The 15,250-nt window shown below is 41.4% G+C and overlaps 2 protein-coding genes across 2 annotated transcripts; one reads left to right on the plus strand and one right to left on the minus strand.

Annotated features, from left to right (window-relative positions):
• Positions 1 to 492: 492 nt before the first annotated feature.
• On the plus strand, positions 493 to 3,644 carry LOC110091049 (olfactory receptor 10C1-like). Its single transcript, XM_078378814.1, has one exon. The coding sequence runs from the start codon at positions 1,161 to 1,163 to the stop codon at positions 2,094 to 2,096; it is 936 nt and encodes a 311-aa protein (XP_078234940.1). The 5' UTR covers positions 493 to 1,160; the 3' UTR covers positions 2,097 to 3,644.
• A 2,390-nt stretch (positions 3,645 to 6,034) lies between these two features.
• LOC110091048 (olfactory receptor 5V1-like) lies at positions 6,035 to 14,635 on the minus strand. The gene has a single exon (XM_078378048.1). The coding sequence runs from the start codon at positions 9,704 to 9,706 to the stop codon at positions 8,789 to 8,791; it is 918 nt and encodes a 305-aa protein (XP_078234174.1). The 5' UTR covers positions 9,707 to 14,635; the 3' UTR covers positions 6,035 to 8,788.
• Positions 14,636 to 15,250: the final 615 nt, after the last annotated feature.

A 15,250-nucleotide genomic window follows, 5' to 3' on the forward strand; every position in this document is an offset into this window, starting at 1 on the left:
GGAATTCCCTCTCTGCCTATGCCCCCGTAGATCTGCTGCTCCTCAAGGGAATAAACAGAGAGGGAAGGCTAGGCTTCTGGAAGGGAAACCTGGCTGCTGTTTGTGCAGACAGTGGGAGGCTTAACTTTGGACAGCCAGCCAGGCTTGCTCTATGTGCCTGCCAAGCAGCTGATTGGTGGGTGCATAGACAGGTGAAGCCTGCCTGGCTGCCCAAAGAGAAATCCCCCCCGCCCCTGTCCTTGCAAAGATTGGGGGGGGGTCCCTTTGGGCAGCCACGAAAGCTTGCCCTATGTGCCTGCTGAACAGCTGATCATTGGGAGCATAGATAGGGCAAGCCTGGCCATCTACCTGCAGGGAAGTTCCCCTGCTACTGTTTGCAAAGGAATGAAAGCTAGGCTGCCAGAATGGAAACCACCATTCCAGCAGCCTAGCTTCCATTCTAGCAGAGGTAGCAGTGTGGAGACAGTGGTGGAGACAGCAGCGGTGATGGGGGAGGCAGCAGGACAAGGTAAGGAGGTGATGGGGGCAGTGGCAAGGGAGTGGAGGGGCAGGCTGTGGGAGTAGGGGGCTCAGCTTTTTTTTAGGATATAAAAAAAGTCTTGACAAACCAATAAACTGATTTGTGGTTCATTGGTTCACCATGGGGAAATCCATGGTTTATTGTTTATCAACCTTGACAAACCATGAACGCCATATCTAATATCAGTAAAGCAACAATATACATTTAGGACCATGTTGTGGCCATACTGAGTCTCAATAAATCTCATAATGACCCAAAGAGTACTCTCATATTAACTTAAGCTGAAATAATCAGTTACCAGGCTCATCTCTCTCTCTTTTTATTAAGTATCTAATTTGTCAGTGATGTAATTGAGAAGAGACTTCATCCCTTTGGAGTAAAGCATTTGATAATGAAAGATACCAAGAGGACTTAGCATCAACATCAGTTAAAGCAAGTATTAAAGCAGGCTGCTTCCAGCTTTTCAGATTCTCTTGTTTAAACAGCAGAAGGAAAGATGAGTATGTATTAAATGGTGATGGTGATGATGATGATTTCAAAAGCAGATAAATAGTAGTTATTAATTTGAAAATATTTTCTTCATATTTATTCCTAGCCACAGCTTTGCTATATCATATACGCAAAGTATACCCAAGAGACAATGGGGAATGAGACGACAGTGAATTGGTTTATTCTACTGGGCTTCTCAAATGTGACCAGTTACACACTCCTTCTCTTCGCTGTGTTTCTGTGCATTTACATTGCCACTGTACTAGGCAATGTCACCATCATTGCCATCATTAATGTGGATGATGCCCTCCACATCCCTATGTACTTCTTCCTTCTGAACCTTTCTTTCCTGGAGATTGGCTACACCTCAGTCACAATTCCAAAACTTCTTGAGAACATCCTTGCTTTGGACAAAACCATCTCCTTACGTGCATGTGCTGCTCAAATGTATTTCTTTCTCTTCTTTGGTGCCACTGAGTGTTGTCTTCTGGCTGTCATGGCTTACGATCGCTACATAGCTATATGCAACCCACTGCGATACCCAATTGTCATGAGGAAAAGAACATGCATCCAGCTTGCTGCCTTGTCTTGGGTTTGTGGTTGCTTGGTGGCTTTGGGTCATACCACCTTCATCTTCAGACTGCCCTTCTGTGACTCCAATGTCATCAACCATTTCTTTTGTGAAATCCAGCCTGTGCTGAAACTGGTGTGTGGAAACACCTACTGGAATGAGATCCAGATTATTGTAGCTGCTGCCTTTGTAATCTTGATGCCCTTCATGCTGATCCTTCTGTCTTATATCCACATCATCAGTACCATCTTAAAGATGCAATCAACCAAGAGCCGCCAGAAAGCGTTCTCCACCTGTTCCTCACACCTTGCTGCTGTGTCCGTATTCTATGGGACAGCCATTTTTATATACATCCGCCCCAAATCCAGCTATTCTCTGAATGTGGACAAATTTTTCTCTCTCTTCTACTCAGTTATAACTCCAATATTTAATCCAATTATCTATAGTCTGAGAAACAAAGAAGTAAAGGGAGCTCTCAGAAAGACAGTTTCAAAGATAATTCCATCAAAAATATAAATTTATTTTTAAAATACTGTAGTCTTCTCCAGAATAATTCCAGGTGAATTAAGGACTCTTGATGTAGTTTGCAAGGTTAATTTTTGCAGTTCTATTTTTTCAGCAGTGGTATATTAGGCTTTTAATTAGAAACTGGAGGGGAGAAGGATTTATAAAAGATAGAAACAGTAGTGTGCTAACATGAGGGATGGAATATGATCTGGACATATATGGTATAACATTGCTAACATATAATATCTAACTTGATAGAATAGCTGCATCAGTAATTCCTCTGAAAATCAAATGTAAGTGGCTCTGGGCTTTTCAGAGAGACAAATGTGATAAACACTTAAATATTGTAGGTTGTTTGTATGTGTCTGTTTTGTTGATATCTATTTCATTTTAGTACTTCTGCTGAAAAAAATATTGCTCCCACATGTACTTAAAATATTCTTAGAAAGTTTACACCTACACCTCTTCCAAGTGTAAATTATAACCAAGCTTAATCATTGTTAGAGTAGACCAAGAGAAATCTAGCCTATGAATAGGAATGTTCTATGTGTGATTTAGTATACATTCAACCCACATTGGATTATTGTCAATATTGACGTAATCTGAATTGGATGTATGCATTCAGGCTGGCAGAAATGTACTTCCATGCCCCTCCTCACCAAACTGGACATTTAGATTCTGAAATTACTACACTGAGGTGCTTAGAATGTAAGATGAGTAGTGAGCTATGACAGATAATGAAAATGAGGTGGAAATATATTCTACAAGGAAAACCTTTCCTTCGCTAGAAGCCAGGTCCTGGATCTGATCCACAGACTTCTGTAAGTCACCAACACCAGCTGAATAAGAACAGACTTACTGAAAATGATGGGCTTGAAGATTTTTGAAAGGTAATGTTTTCAACCGATAAAAGCAAAAGCCTCCATTATAGAAAAGATATATGTGTTCTCCATAATGTTTTGGCTTGATTCAGTACTATGAAACATCAGTTGGAAATTAAAATGTTTACATTCTACCAGAGATAGTTGACTTCTGTGAATTACAATGAACTTACTCTATATGAAAATGTTAGTGCCTATGATTCAGTTTCACACATAAACTTTATTGCTTGATTATTTCAAGTAGTTAAGGAAAAGGTTTACTGCCCAGCTCAATGTCTTTAGTGTTGTGTGCTCACTATTTCTGCTTTTACAGCATACAGTTTTGTCAGTTGTTTGTGAATATCATTTCCTTCCTAAAACTCTGTGTGAGGGGTACATACATGCACCCCCAGCTAGCTGTCTGACCTTAGCACACAGGTAGCAGGCAGCCTGAATGGAGGTAGGTTGCCTCAGGATCAGGCCAGCAGTGGATAGGTTTTTCCAGGATTAGGCTAATGCAGCTGAAGGAGATACAGGCCCCTGATGAGAGGCAGCTGGAGGGGGCATGGTCTAGGGCAGGGGTCTCAAACTCAATTTACCTGGGGGCAGCTGGAGGCAGAGTCTGGGTGAGGCTGGGCCACATCAGATTTTCCGCCAAGTGGAGCAAGAGCCCGAGGAAGCCGCCCAGGAGTTTCCTTAGCCGGCAGATAGGTGGGCTGGCTGGTAGGCTGCAGTTCCGGATGGAGGGTGCAAGAGGCGCTGTCTTGGGAGAGATCCGGCGAGCGAGGTGAGGCTTTTTTTTCTCTTGACAGCAGAGAACACATGGGCACTTCGGGGGGGGGGGCAGGCAAGGCGGGGGCCGCAAACTATCATCTGGCGGGCTGCAAATGGCCCCCGGGCTGCATGTTTGAGACCCCTGGTATAGGGGAATTAAAGAGCAGAAGTTAAAGGGCCACTGTCTGTCTTGTAAGAAAGAGGCATGTGGGAGGATGTCAGAAGCTGTGTACCTGTGCCATGTTTACTGGCTTGAACATGAGCCAGACATAGGAGATATCAACTATGCACTTGGACAAGATTAAGCTAGCCTGGATGCCACTGCAGCTCTGGAGAGGCAAGTGAGGGAAGGGACTGGGTGAGATGAGCAGAGAAGCCTTCTCTAAAATTGATGCATCCTAGACCTAAGCTATCTCCTTGTTCCTGCCTTCCAGAACCTGGACTCTGGGGGAATTCCAGAGAAACTAACTGGGCTCCCAAGCTGACAAATAATTTAAAGACTGCAATTTGACAACTACGAAATGATTTTAAAAAAATCACAGTGGTGGTGGGAATGCATATAAGATGATCACTCCACACTTCCTTGTGAAATGTAAAACAAAACAAACACACACAAACACAAAACTATTTAAAATGGGGGTCTCTGATACTATTCTGTCTTATTTAATGTATCTAGTATTTTAATGGACGTGGTGGCGCTGCAGGTTAAACCACAGAAGCCTCTGTGCTGTAAGGTCTGTAGACCTTCAGCGGTAAGATAGAATCAACGTGACCGAGTGAGCGCCCGTCACTTGTCCCAGCTCCCGCCAACCTAGAGGTTCAAAAGCATGCAAATGTGAGTAGATAAATCGAGACCACCTTGGTGGGAAGGTAACAGCGTTCCATGTCTAAGTCATACTGGCCATGTGACCACGAAAGATTGTCTTCGGATAAACGCTGGCTCTATGGCTTGGAAACGGGGATGAGGTGGATGTTACAAGTAGCCTGTCATTAGAAGCTGAAATAGAACCCTCAGTCAAGCACAGAAACAGTTTGGCCATTCTGGGACAAGAGGGGGGTCAACCTGTGTGAGAAGGTGGGACAGGGAAGAAAGGAAGAAGAGATGGAGGTGGGGGGAAGCCAAGGAAATTAGGAGAGTAGGACCAGATACTGAGGAGGAGGACACTGAGGCCAATTATTATTATTATTATTATTATTATTATTATTATTATTATTATTATTATTATTATTATTATTATTATTATTATTATTATTATTATTATTATTATTATTATTATTATTATTAATAATAATAATAATAATAATAATAATAATAATAATAATAATAATAATAATAATAATAATAATAATAATAATAATAATAATAATAATAATAATTGATTAATTAATTGATTAATTAATTGATTAATTAATTGATTAATTAATTGATTAATTAATTTATATCCCACCTATCTAGTCGTGGTGGACTACTCTAGGTGGCCAACAACAGAGATAAAATACAATAACACAAAACAGCATAATTACAACAACAATTAAAAATAAGGAAACAATAAAGGAGAGAAGAAAATCAAAAGTAATCTGGAGAGAAGGCATGCCGAAACATCCAAGTCTTTAATAGGTTCTTAAAGGTGCCCAGCGAGGCTGATGATCCCAAGACCACTGAGTCAGAGGAGGAATGGACCTGGGCCAACACACCACCAAGAAGCTGGAGTTGATTCTGTGCACTTGAAGGGTAGTGGCCTATGCCTTCATCAACAACCCCTGAACTGCCTTCTTCATGCAGATCCAATACCCCACAGAAAGGGTTGTGGCTGGGGTGTTTTTGAACTGATACCTTCTCATCCACTTCTACACCCCACTGCACAGTGACTCAGTGGCTGGTGGGGCAACCAGCCTCCACTCCATCCCAAAGAAGGTGCTAGTAGCACAAGAAACAAAATGAGTATAAGCAACATGACAGAGGACCCATCGGTCCAGGCCATCTTTATGAGGCACTGGCTGGCTGGGAAAAGCACTTAAGCAATACCAGCAACAGACTCTATGCATAACGGCTGCAGTGAAGTCAACTAGGGATTTGGAAGAGACAGTATCGACTGGAGGTTACTGCCAAGAACTCAGTCCTCTGTGAAGAAGGCACAGAAGATGCTGTGCACTTAAGTGCAATAATTAGCTGTGCACCAATTATTGCACTTAATAATGAACTTAAAGACCACCAGCAGTGAATAGTTGGACAGCGTTACTTAGCCTGCGGTGCAGATGTTTGTGTTCTTAGTAGGGGATTTTTAGTGGATGGGGAGTGTTTGGGGATTTTTTTTATGTCTGTGCATGTGGGTCTGGTCTCTGGGTTGTATGTGTATACTATGTATATACTTGCAATGCCAATACATTTATTTAATTTAATTTAATATAAAGACAGATGGGTTGGAAGAAGGGTGTTGCTTTTTTGTCCTTTTTTGTGCCAAGACACAATAAAATCAGGTTCAGTCAGTTTCACTAGTCTGGAATTCACAGAGACCATGTCCGACAAAGTTTTGCAACCATCTTGACACTTAAATGGGGTGGAGGTGCTCATGCTACCTTTCCATCCCACTGTAGATTCAATCTAAGAATGCTTCTGAAGCCTCATTTTTTTCAACCTCACTGTCTTTATCTCTTCACCAACCATAAGGCAGAACTATGTGTTTAATATTCTATGTTCCAGGGACTCTTTGTTTTGACATTTGCAACTGCACTTTGTAGCAGTGGAGAGTTTTATATTTCTTTTGTGCTATGTTCCACTGAAAAAAATCATCTCCAGTAAGTTGTTCTTACATGTCTTTCCTCCTAATGGAATAAAAGCAAACAGGGAAGGGGAGGGAATTAATTTGGTGGAAGGTTATGTAGGATCAGAAGCTTCTCTCTTGTCTGCAATCATACTGGCCTCCTCTCCTCTTTAAATTACAATCTTAGTAGCTTTATCTTGTAAAATAAAGACATATGTAAAAAGAATAATAGAAATATATACAGCATTAAGTGACACCCTCTGTTCTTTGCTGCATGCAGTCCACCATTCATAAACAAATCTAGATATCCAAGTCCCCAGACTAAGTACAAGAAAAATTAAATGTGGTCCTTGTGCAAATCCAAAAATAAGTTTTGGCAGATACCACATTCTGTCTGTGCTATGTCAGTTAGGAAGGTAGGCTGTCTTGAATCAAATTAAAGGGACAAATCTAATGTTCACCTTGGCATAGATTCATTGAAAACCACAAAACTTAATTTACTTGTAGACAACCAAATCCGATTGATTTGAATGCACCTAGTCACATAAAATTAGCCTTAGATTTAGTTTTCCATCCATCCATCCATCCATCCATCCATCCATCCATCCATCCATCCATCCATCCATCCATCCATCCATCCATCCATCCATCCATCCATGAGAGACTCATGTCCAAGATAAGGAGTCACCACCCAGAAATGTAAGATTAAGCACCATCTTTTCATTGTCTACAACATCCTCTTCACTAATAGACTATGGAATTTGATGGCAAACTCAGTCATAACATGACAGTATCCTTTTTTCAGTGATAATATTTACATTTATTTCATTTATGTCGAGGCAACTACATGGATAAATTAGATAAATAAAGATGAATAAATTACCTACCTCTCCCATCAACTCAAAGAAGCTGAACTTCCTATTCATTATAACTGTGTGCCACAGAGGGTTACATATGGAAGAAAAAGTTATTGTATGACATGATTATTAACAAAAAGCACTCTGTGGCCCTGAATAAACATTCATCTCAGTCCAGAAAGGTCCCTTCCAGCCAAAACCTCTTAAAGGCAACATACAAGGGTGCAATAAATCCAATATAAACCCATGCAACGGTGTCTTGCATGCAAACTAGGAGATTAGATAATAAAATAGAGTTTTACAATATAGGTGTATTGACATCTACTCAGAAGTCAATTGTATTCTTGACTCAGACATCAGTAGTGGGATACAGTTTCATGTAAAGGAGCGCAGGATTGCAGCCTCTGTTGTGGCCAGCATAAAATGCTAGTCCCAACTAGAGAAGATCAGGTTATTCAGTGGAATCCACATAATTAATTTTCCTTTTTAGAAAAAAAAACTTTATTGAATGAACATGGAAACAATAAGAATAAAATAATAGCTGCTGCATAGTTTAGCGATTCATGTCTATGGCTGCAGAGCCAGAGGTTAGAAGGTTGATTACCCACAGGGCTTCATTGAAAAGACCTGGACTCAATAATCCATAGGGTCCCTTCCAGCTTTGTGGTTCTAATATAGATATTGCATTACAAACATATAATCTGATAAAATTCTTTCACACCATTGTAATCTATATCAAATTAGAATAGTGCACCAAAGATTGACATGGAAGGTTTTATTTTAACATAAAAAATAAATAAAAAGAAACTACGTGTTGAAAAAATTGCTATTCAGCAATCAATTCTATAATTTCCTTTTGGCTAACAGTCGAACACTGGCAAAGTCATGTACCTTTGCAGCCATTTTCTCAGCCTGACCTACAGGATTGCTATGAGGATAAACTCAAGAAGATGACAACCAACTATGCCATTTTGAGCTATGTAAGTTAGTTTCAGTAGATGTGGAAGAGAAATATATACACTAACACAACGATGACAGCTGTGGGAAACTTCTGCTTAAAGGTTGTAGCTGCATTCTGTTCCAGTGACGTGTACACACTTCTGGCAGGAGGTGGCAGCTGCCAGCAGGCAGGGTAACCCCTTATTCTGGCCTTTCGCTTAGAGGTAGAGCATAAGATCAAAGGGTTATTTCAGCCAATCCTAGCTGCAATTAGGTAACTAGTATCCCATCTGAATTCTAACAACATACTATGTAAGAGCTCTCAGGGCGTTGCCTTTAGGCTCCGCTGGTTCGGACATCCGTGCTTGTTGACTCCTTTGTTCTAAGGCAATTAGCCTTCCTTTGTTCCCTGATCATGCACAGACAGCTATAGATTTTAGTTACATCTGGTCTGCCTTTTTATGTCTCTTTTCCATCAAGAGAGTCTCAAAACCAAGGCCTCCTTAGTGTCATGTTTGAAACAGCTTCTTCAAAGCAGCCTTCACTTCTTTGTTTTTTAGGCTGTATATAATGGGGTTCAACATGGGGGTTAGGATGCTGTATTGAATTGACACAAGCTTGTCTAGTGTGTCTGAATACCCTGATGCAGGTCGCATGTACCTAATGAAAGCTGTTCCACAGAAGAGAAGAACCACAATGAGATGAGAAGCACAAGTTGAGAATGCCTTCTGCCTTCCTTCTGCAGAACGTATCTTGAGAATGGTGCTAATGATCCGAACATAGGAAGCTATAATGAGAAGGAGGGAGACAAACCCTAATGTCATGCTGAAGGTGAGAATCACCATCTCGTTGGCAAATGTATTAGTGCAAGAGAGCTGCAGTAGCAAAGGTAGCTCACAGCTGAAATGGTTGATGTTGTTGGGACCACAGAAGTGTAAGCCAGTCAGAAAAAGAGTGTTAACAAGGGAATCCATGAATCCTGATACCCATGCACCCAGCACCATCTGGAGGCACATTCGGTGGCTAATAATGGTGTTATATCTCAGTGGGTTACATATGGCCGCATAGCGGTCATATGCCATTGCAGAGAGTAAGAAGATCTCTGTTCCAACCATGAAAATAAAGAAGAAGATCTGTGCAATGCAGCCATTAAGAGAGATTGTCTTTTTTGAGGCTAGGAGGTTGTCAAGCATCTTTGGAACTGTTACAGATGAATAGCAGATGTCAAGGAAAGATAAGTTAGCGAGGAAAAAATACATTGGATTGTGTAGCTGAGCATCAGCCCTTATTGTCAGCATAATTAAAATATTCCCTACCAGGGTAATGAGGTAGATAGGTAAGAAAATTAAGAACAGGAGAATCTGGACTGTAGCATTATCAGTAAATCCCACCAGGAAAAATTCTTCCATAGTTGTCTGGTTTTCCATTGTGCTTTTCACAGCAGCCTTTCATCTGGAGGGGGATAGTTTTGGGGAAAAAATGAATTTAGCAAGAATCACAACAAACAAATACACAATATGACAGACACATGCAGAAACAGAGGTAATGATAACAGCTCATAAAATGTCAGGTTTCTTGTGTCAGTTTGTTCTGAATAATAATATTTTTAAAGAAGCCTACATTAGTTACATACGTTCACATCGCGTGAAGCCAATTTACACTCCAGAATTTATGAAATCTTGATTTAAGAGCAAATGTTTTGGAGTTTACTGAACCAGACCCTTCAACAAAGCAGACACCATTATTTCTGAAGATTAGCTAGATAACGAGGGGGATCCTACAATCCATGAGTGAAACACGCATAACTAATGGAATGTTCTTCTTTTCTTCTTGAACTCCCACTATCTCCCTTCTGAAAAAATATGTCACACAAATTTCACTGACTCTTTTGCTAGAATACTATTCTGGGGAGGCTATCAGTCAGGATGGTTAAACATGCAGTCTTCAGACAAATATGCGGGGGGGAAAGCCTGGATCAAGCCATTTGTTGAAGTATTCAGAGGCATCCTCCCCTAAAGTGACAGTGGGACTGGCTTTATGATCATTAGTTGTTTTAGGTTTCTCTTAGGTTTCTGAAAGGTAAAGGTTCCCCTTGACAATTTTTGTCCAGTAGTGTTTGACTCTAGGGGGCGGTGCTCATCCCTGTTTCCAAGCCATAGAGCCAGCGTTTTTGTCCAAAGACAATCTTCCGTGGTCACATGGGCAGTGCGACTTAGACACGGAACGCTGTTACCTTCCCACCGAGGTGGTCCCTATTTATCTGCTCGCATTTGCATGCTTTCGAACCGCTAGGTTGGCGGGAGCTGAGACAAGCGACGGGTGCTCACTCCGTCACGTGGATTCGATCTTACGACTGCTTGGTCTTCTGACTCTGCACCACAGGCTTCTGCAGTTTAGCCCAGAGCACCACCACGTCCCTCTTAGGTTTCTTACTATTCAATTTTTAGTTTGTCTGATTCTTCCATTATGAGACGCTGGGAATAAGGGAGGGTGAATTTGGATATGCTTTTTGTTAACTGCCCTGAGCAGTGCAAAGCATTAATTCGAGTAGTATAGAAATGTAATAAAGAAATGCATACTTAAATAGAGTCTTAGACTCATTCCCTTCCTGTATTCAATGTGGCTTTCTGAGACAAAGAGGGAGGAAAAAGAAAATGGAACAGAGCTCCCAACTCTGCAGTACTCAATGGCCAAAAGATTTTTGCACCTCTCAGTCTATGCTTTGGCCTTGCTATTTGCATTTTCCTTTCCCAGGAACATTTTTTTGTCCAGAAAGCAGAAACTTACAAATATCACCACAGACCCAGAGAAGGATTGGATGCAAATGTCTCTAAAGTGCAAAAGGTGAGCTAAGCACCTATCTATGTCCTTTCATTTGAGCATAGACCAGGGCAGGGGTGTAGTTGCATGCCCTCTTTATGTATATAACTAGTATTCAGATATATACTGCCTAGAGATTCTATACATATATAGACTCTTATATATATGAATACTAGCAAACACAAATAGGGCTATATCATGTTCTGCAGGTGGGCTTTCCATAAACACTTAGGGTGCAATCAGACATTGATTTAGTTAGTGTTTTGGAAAACAGTGTATTCAATCTGTTTTCTGATGACCAAATGATGTACACATGATTGCGAACTAGCCTGACTTTGAACAGTGCTCAATCTGGACCTTTTATGCCCAGTAGCAAAGCTGCTCTTTTTCCGGAGCATGTCTGGAGCAATCTGGATCAAATTGCATATGGACAGAAGGGTTGCTTTAAAGGATCACTTTAAAGATCAAACTCAGTGAAATAATGCCTTCTGGCACGATTCAACATGATCTTATATCAAGGTCAGATTACATCCTTAGGGTGTTTCTGGGCTAGATACATCCCTGGTCTAATCCATCTGGCTATACCGTTTATATTTTAAAATCTACAAATCACATTTTGGTTCAGTCCATGTTTCTATGGCATCTGTACTAGCTGTGAAGTCTAGAGCAGTGGTTCTTAACCTTTGTTACTCAGATGCTTTTGAACTGCAACTGCCAGAAACCCCAGTCAGCACAGTTGGTGGTGAAGGCTTCTGGGAGTTGCAGTCCAAAACTCCTGAGTAACCCAAGGTTAAGAACCAGTGGTCTAGAGTACTGGGAAGACATATTGTTAATAAATTCCTTTTAAAACCCATCAAAATTCCTCACAAGGGAAAACAACTAGCTAGAACGTTCATCATGGGCAAGGCATCTCAAATTACAAATCTTCCTCTAAAGCAGAGTATGACTGTACAAATATATATATTTAAGATAACCCCCCCCAAAGCAGAGTATTCTGTACAAATATATTTACTCAAGATAATTTGCTATGAAGAGACATGAAAACAAAAGATCTTCCATAATAGTATATCTTTCTGTCAAACTCTCTTAAAACACAGCTATTCTGTACCATAAATAACTGGTCAAACAAACATTCATCTTACCAACTTTATTTTTCTGCCTCCATTTGGAAATTGTGTGGGGATGAGTTCTATGCAAAAAAAACCAACCCCATTGACTTCGCTTGTTTATCAGTAGCATAGTGTCTATTCAGAATAAATGGCATTGGTGAAATAAAGACAGTCCGTATTTAAAATTTAGGCAAGGAATGCAATATGGATACAGAGCATTTGAATAACTGAGAATCTATAAAACACAGTGTCATCACAAATAAAGCAAAATTAATTATTTCTTTGTTTAGGGATTCATTTTTCAAACACATGAGAACATGATGATTGGAGGGGTTCACTCTGAATGTCCAAACGGTTGGAAACCTCCAAAAAGGAATTGGGATCAGGATGAAGCACAAGGGTTAGAAGGATTTGGGAGGGGAGGCGGGTCACAAAGGTAAAACAGTCAAAGGAGAAGGCAGAAAGGAGGACCGGAGGTAATGAACAGTTTGACAGGAGAAAAAGGAGATAGGAAGACAACAAAAGAGAGTCTCAGATGGAAGTGATAGATTAGCTAATAACCTGGACTACAGAAACAAAAATCAAAATGATCTTGGTAGGCCAGAACACTGGGCTGAAAACAACAGAATGAAATTCAGCACAGATAAGTGCAAAGAACTGCATCTGAGAAATACAAACCGAATGCACAGTTACAAGATGGGGGATATCTGGCTCAACAATACTACAAGCAAGAAGGATCTTGGAATTGTCTTGAATCACAAGCTGAATATGAGCTGACAGTGTGATGTGGCTACAAAAAAGGAAATGCTATTTTAGGCGGCATTAACAGATGTATAGTTTCCAAATCCTGTAAGGTGCTAGTTCCCTTCTGTTAAGCACTGGTTAGGCCTCACCTTGAGCATTGTGTTCAGTTCAAAAAGGATTCTGACAAGAAAGCGTGCTGCTGCTTATATGGCGCCCCATAGCACTCCAAGCACTCTCTGGGTGGTTTACAAGTTAATTATGCACGCTACAGATTTCCTGCATAATTGGAACAGGTTCAGAGGAGGGCAACAAGGAGCATCGAGTGGCTGGAACCCAAGCCCTATGAGGATACACCGAAATAATTGGTCATGTTGAGCTTTGAGAAAAGAAGACAGAGGGGATATGATTACACTTTTCATATACGAAAGGCTGTGATACGGAGGAGGGGCAGGATCTGTTCTCGATCATCCCAGAGTACAGGACACAGAAGCCAGATTTCAGTTGAATATCAGGAAGCCAGATTTCAGTTGAATATCAGGGAAAAACCTCCAAACTGTTAGAGCAGGATGACAGTGGAACCAGTTACCTTAATAGGTGGTGAGTGTCCAACATTGGAGGCGTGCAAGAGACACTTAGGCAACCACCTGGCAGATATCCTTTGATTTCTATGATTCTATGAGCGTTCCTAACCTGAATCAGCTAAAGAGGTTCTGAAAAGCCTTGCATTTCAGCTGGGCTAGTGAAAGCCTTGTGTTCCACCATCAATTTCCTGCCAGTCCTACCCTAGCAATGCCTACTACAACACAGCTTCAGCAGTGGAGGAGCAAACGCAATTGAATCATGTTCAGCAACTTGAAGCTGATGTGCAGGCCATCTTCTTTCTGAACCAGAATTGGGCTGATTTGGCTTTGGAATAGTGTGAAATTGCACAATTGGTTCAGTTAATATAGATTATGTTAAAAGGAAACGTTGACTCCTCCTGTTACGACTGGACCTGTAGAACACTTTAACACCACATCCCCATGTGGGGACATCCAGGAGCATGCAGAGATGGCTAATTCAAACCCACAAGCAGGCAGAGTAGGTGATGCTTCCTTCCCTTTGTCTCTTGAACATAGTGAGCAAAATCTGAAGAGGAGAGCATTCTCTGCATATGAAGCATCTCAATGCTATAAAGACCCCTAATTTGGGTGTGGTTGTATGTTCTAATTCTGAGCCCCATGGGATGATTTTCCACTTCAGATTTAGCATGGCAATTAGGACAGATGGGGTGGGGCTAGTCTACTTCCCCACTCATGCTTTTCCAAATGCTTGAATGGGGTTTCAGTCTTTCTTCCATTCTTTTGTGACACCCATTCTTTATTTCTCTTTTCGATCTCCTTTTCCTTCCTTCATCTTGGGCTATGAGGACAGCATGGCTGCCACCACCACTGCCCAACATGGAGGTGGTGAGCAGGCCTTCCTCTGTAATGGTCTCAGTAAAGACCAAACTCCCTGAGCTACTTCAACTCAATTTTATTAGGGTTTGGAAGTGGAGTACAAGGAATGGGAGGGCACCCATAACACATTGTCCCACCAGTTATTTGGGGTGTTGAGCTGCCTGCACTAACCCTACTGACTACCCAGTCTTTGCCTGTGCACTAGGTGGAGGAAAAGAGGGGAGGGAAGAAGAGGAGAGGAAAGAAATAGGGAGAGGGAATTTGGTCAGCTGGGGTCACTGTGGAAAGCTTTTGTTGTTGTTTAGTCGTTAAGTTGTGTCCGACTCTTTGTGACCCCATGGACCAGAGCACACCAGGCCCTCCTATGTTTCACTGCCTCCTGGAGTTTGGTCAAATTCATGTTGGTAGCTTTGATAACACTGTCCAACCATCTTGTTGTCTGTCTTCCCCTTCGCCTCTTGCCTTCACACTTTCCTAACATCAGGGTCTTTTCCAGGGAGTCTTCTCTTCTCATGAGATGGCCAAAGTATTGGAGCCTCAGCTTCAGGATCTGTCCTTCCAGTGAGCACTCAGGGTTGATTTCCTTCAGAATAGATAGGTTTGTTCTCCTTGCAGTTCAGGAGCCTCTCAAGAGCCTCCTCGAGCACAACAATTCAAAAGCATCAATTTTTCGGCGGTCAGCCTTCTTTATGGTCCAGCTCTCACTTCCATACATCGCTACTGGAAAAAACATAGCTTTGACTATGTGGGCCTTTGTCGGCAAGGTGATGTCTCTGTGTTTTAAGATGCTGTCTAGGTTTGTCATCACTTTCCTCCCAAGAAGCAGGGGTCTTTTAATTTTGTGGCTGCTGTCACCATC

The sequence above is a fragment of the Pogona vitticeps genome, chromosome 6, assembly GCF_051106095.1.
Source record: "Pogona vitticeps strain Pit_001003342236 chromosome 6, PviZW2.1, whole genome shotgun sequence".
Lineage (NCBI taxonomy): Eukaryota > Metazoa > Chordata > Lepidosauria > Squamata > Agamidae > Pogona > Pogona vitticeps.

Bases quoted from the DNA above. Each gene is read 5' to 3' on its own strand.
- LOC110091049 (XM_078378814.1), top strand. From the start codon at position 1,161: ATGGGGAATGAGACGACAGTGAATTGGTTTATTCTACTGGGCTTCTCA.
- LOC110091048 (XM_078378048.1), bottom strand. From the start codon at position 9,706: ATGGAAAACCAGACAACTATGGAAGAATTTTTCCTGGTGGGATTTACT.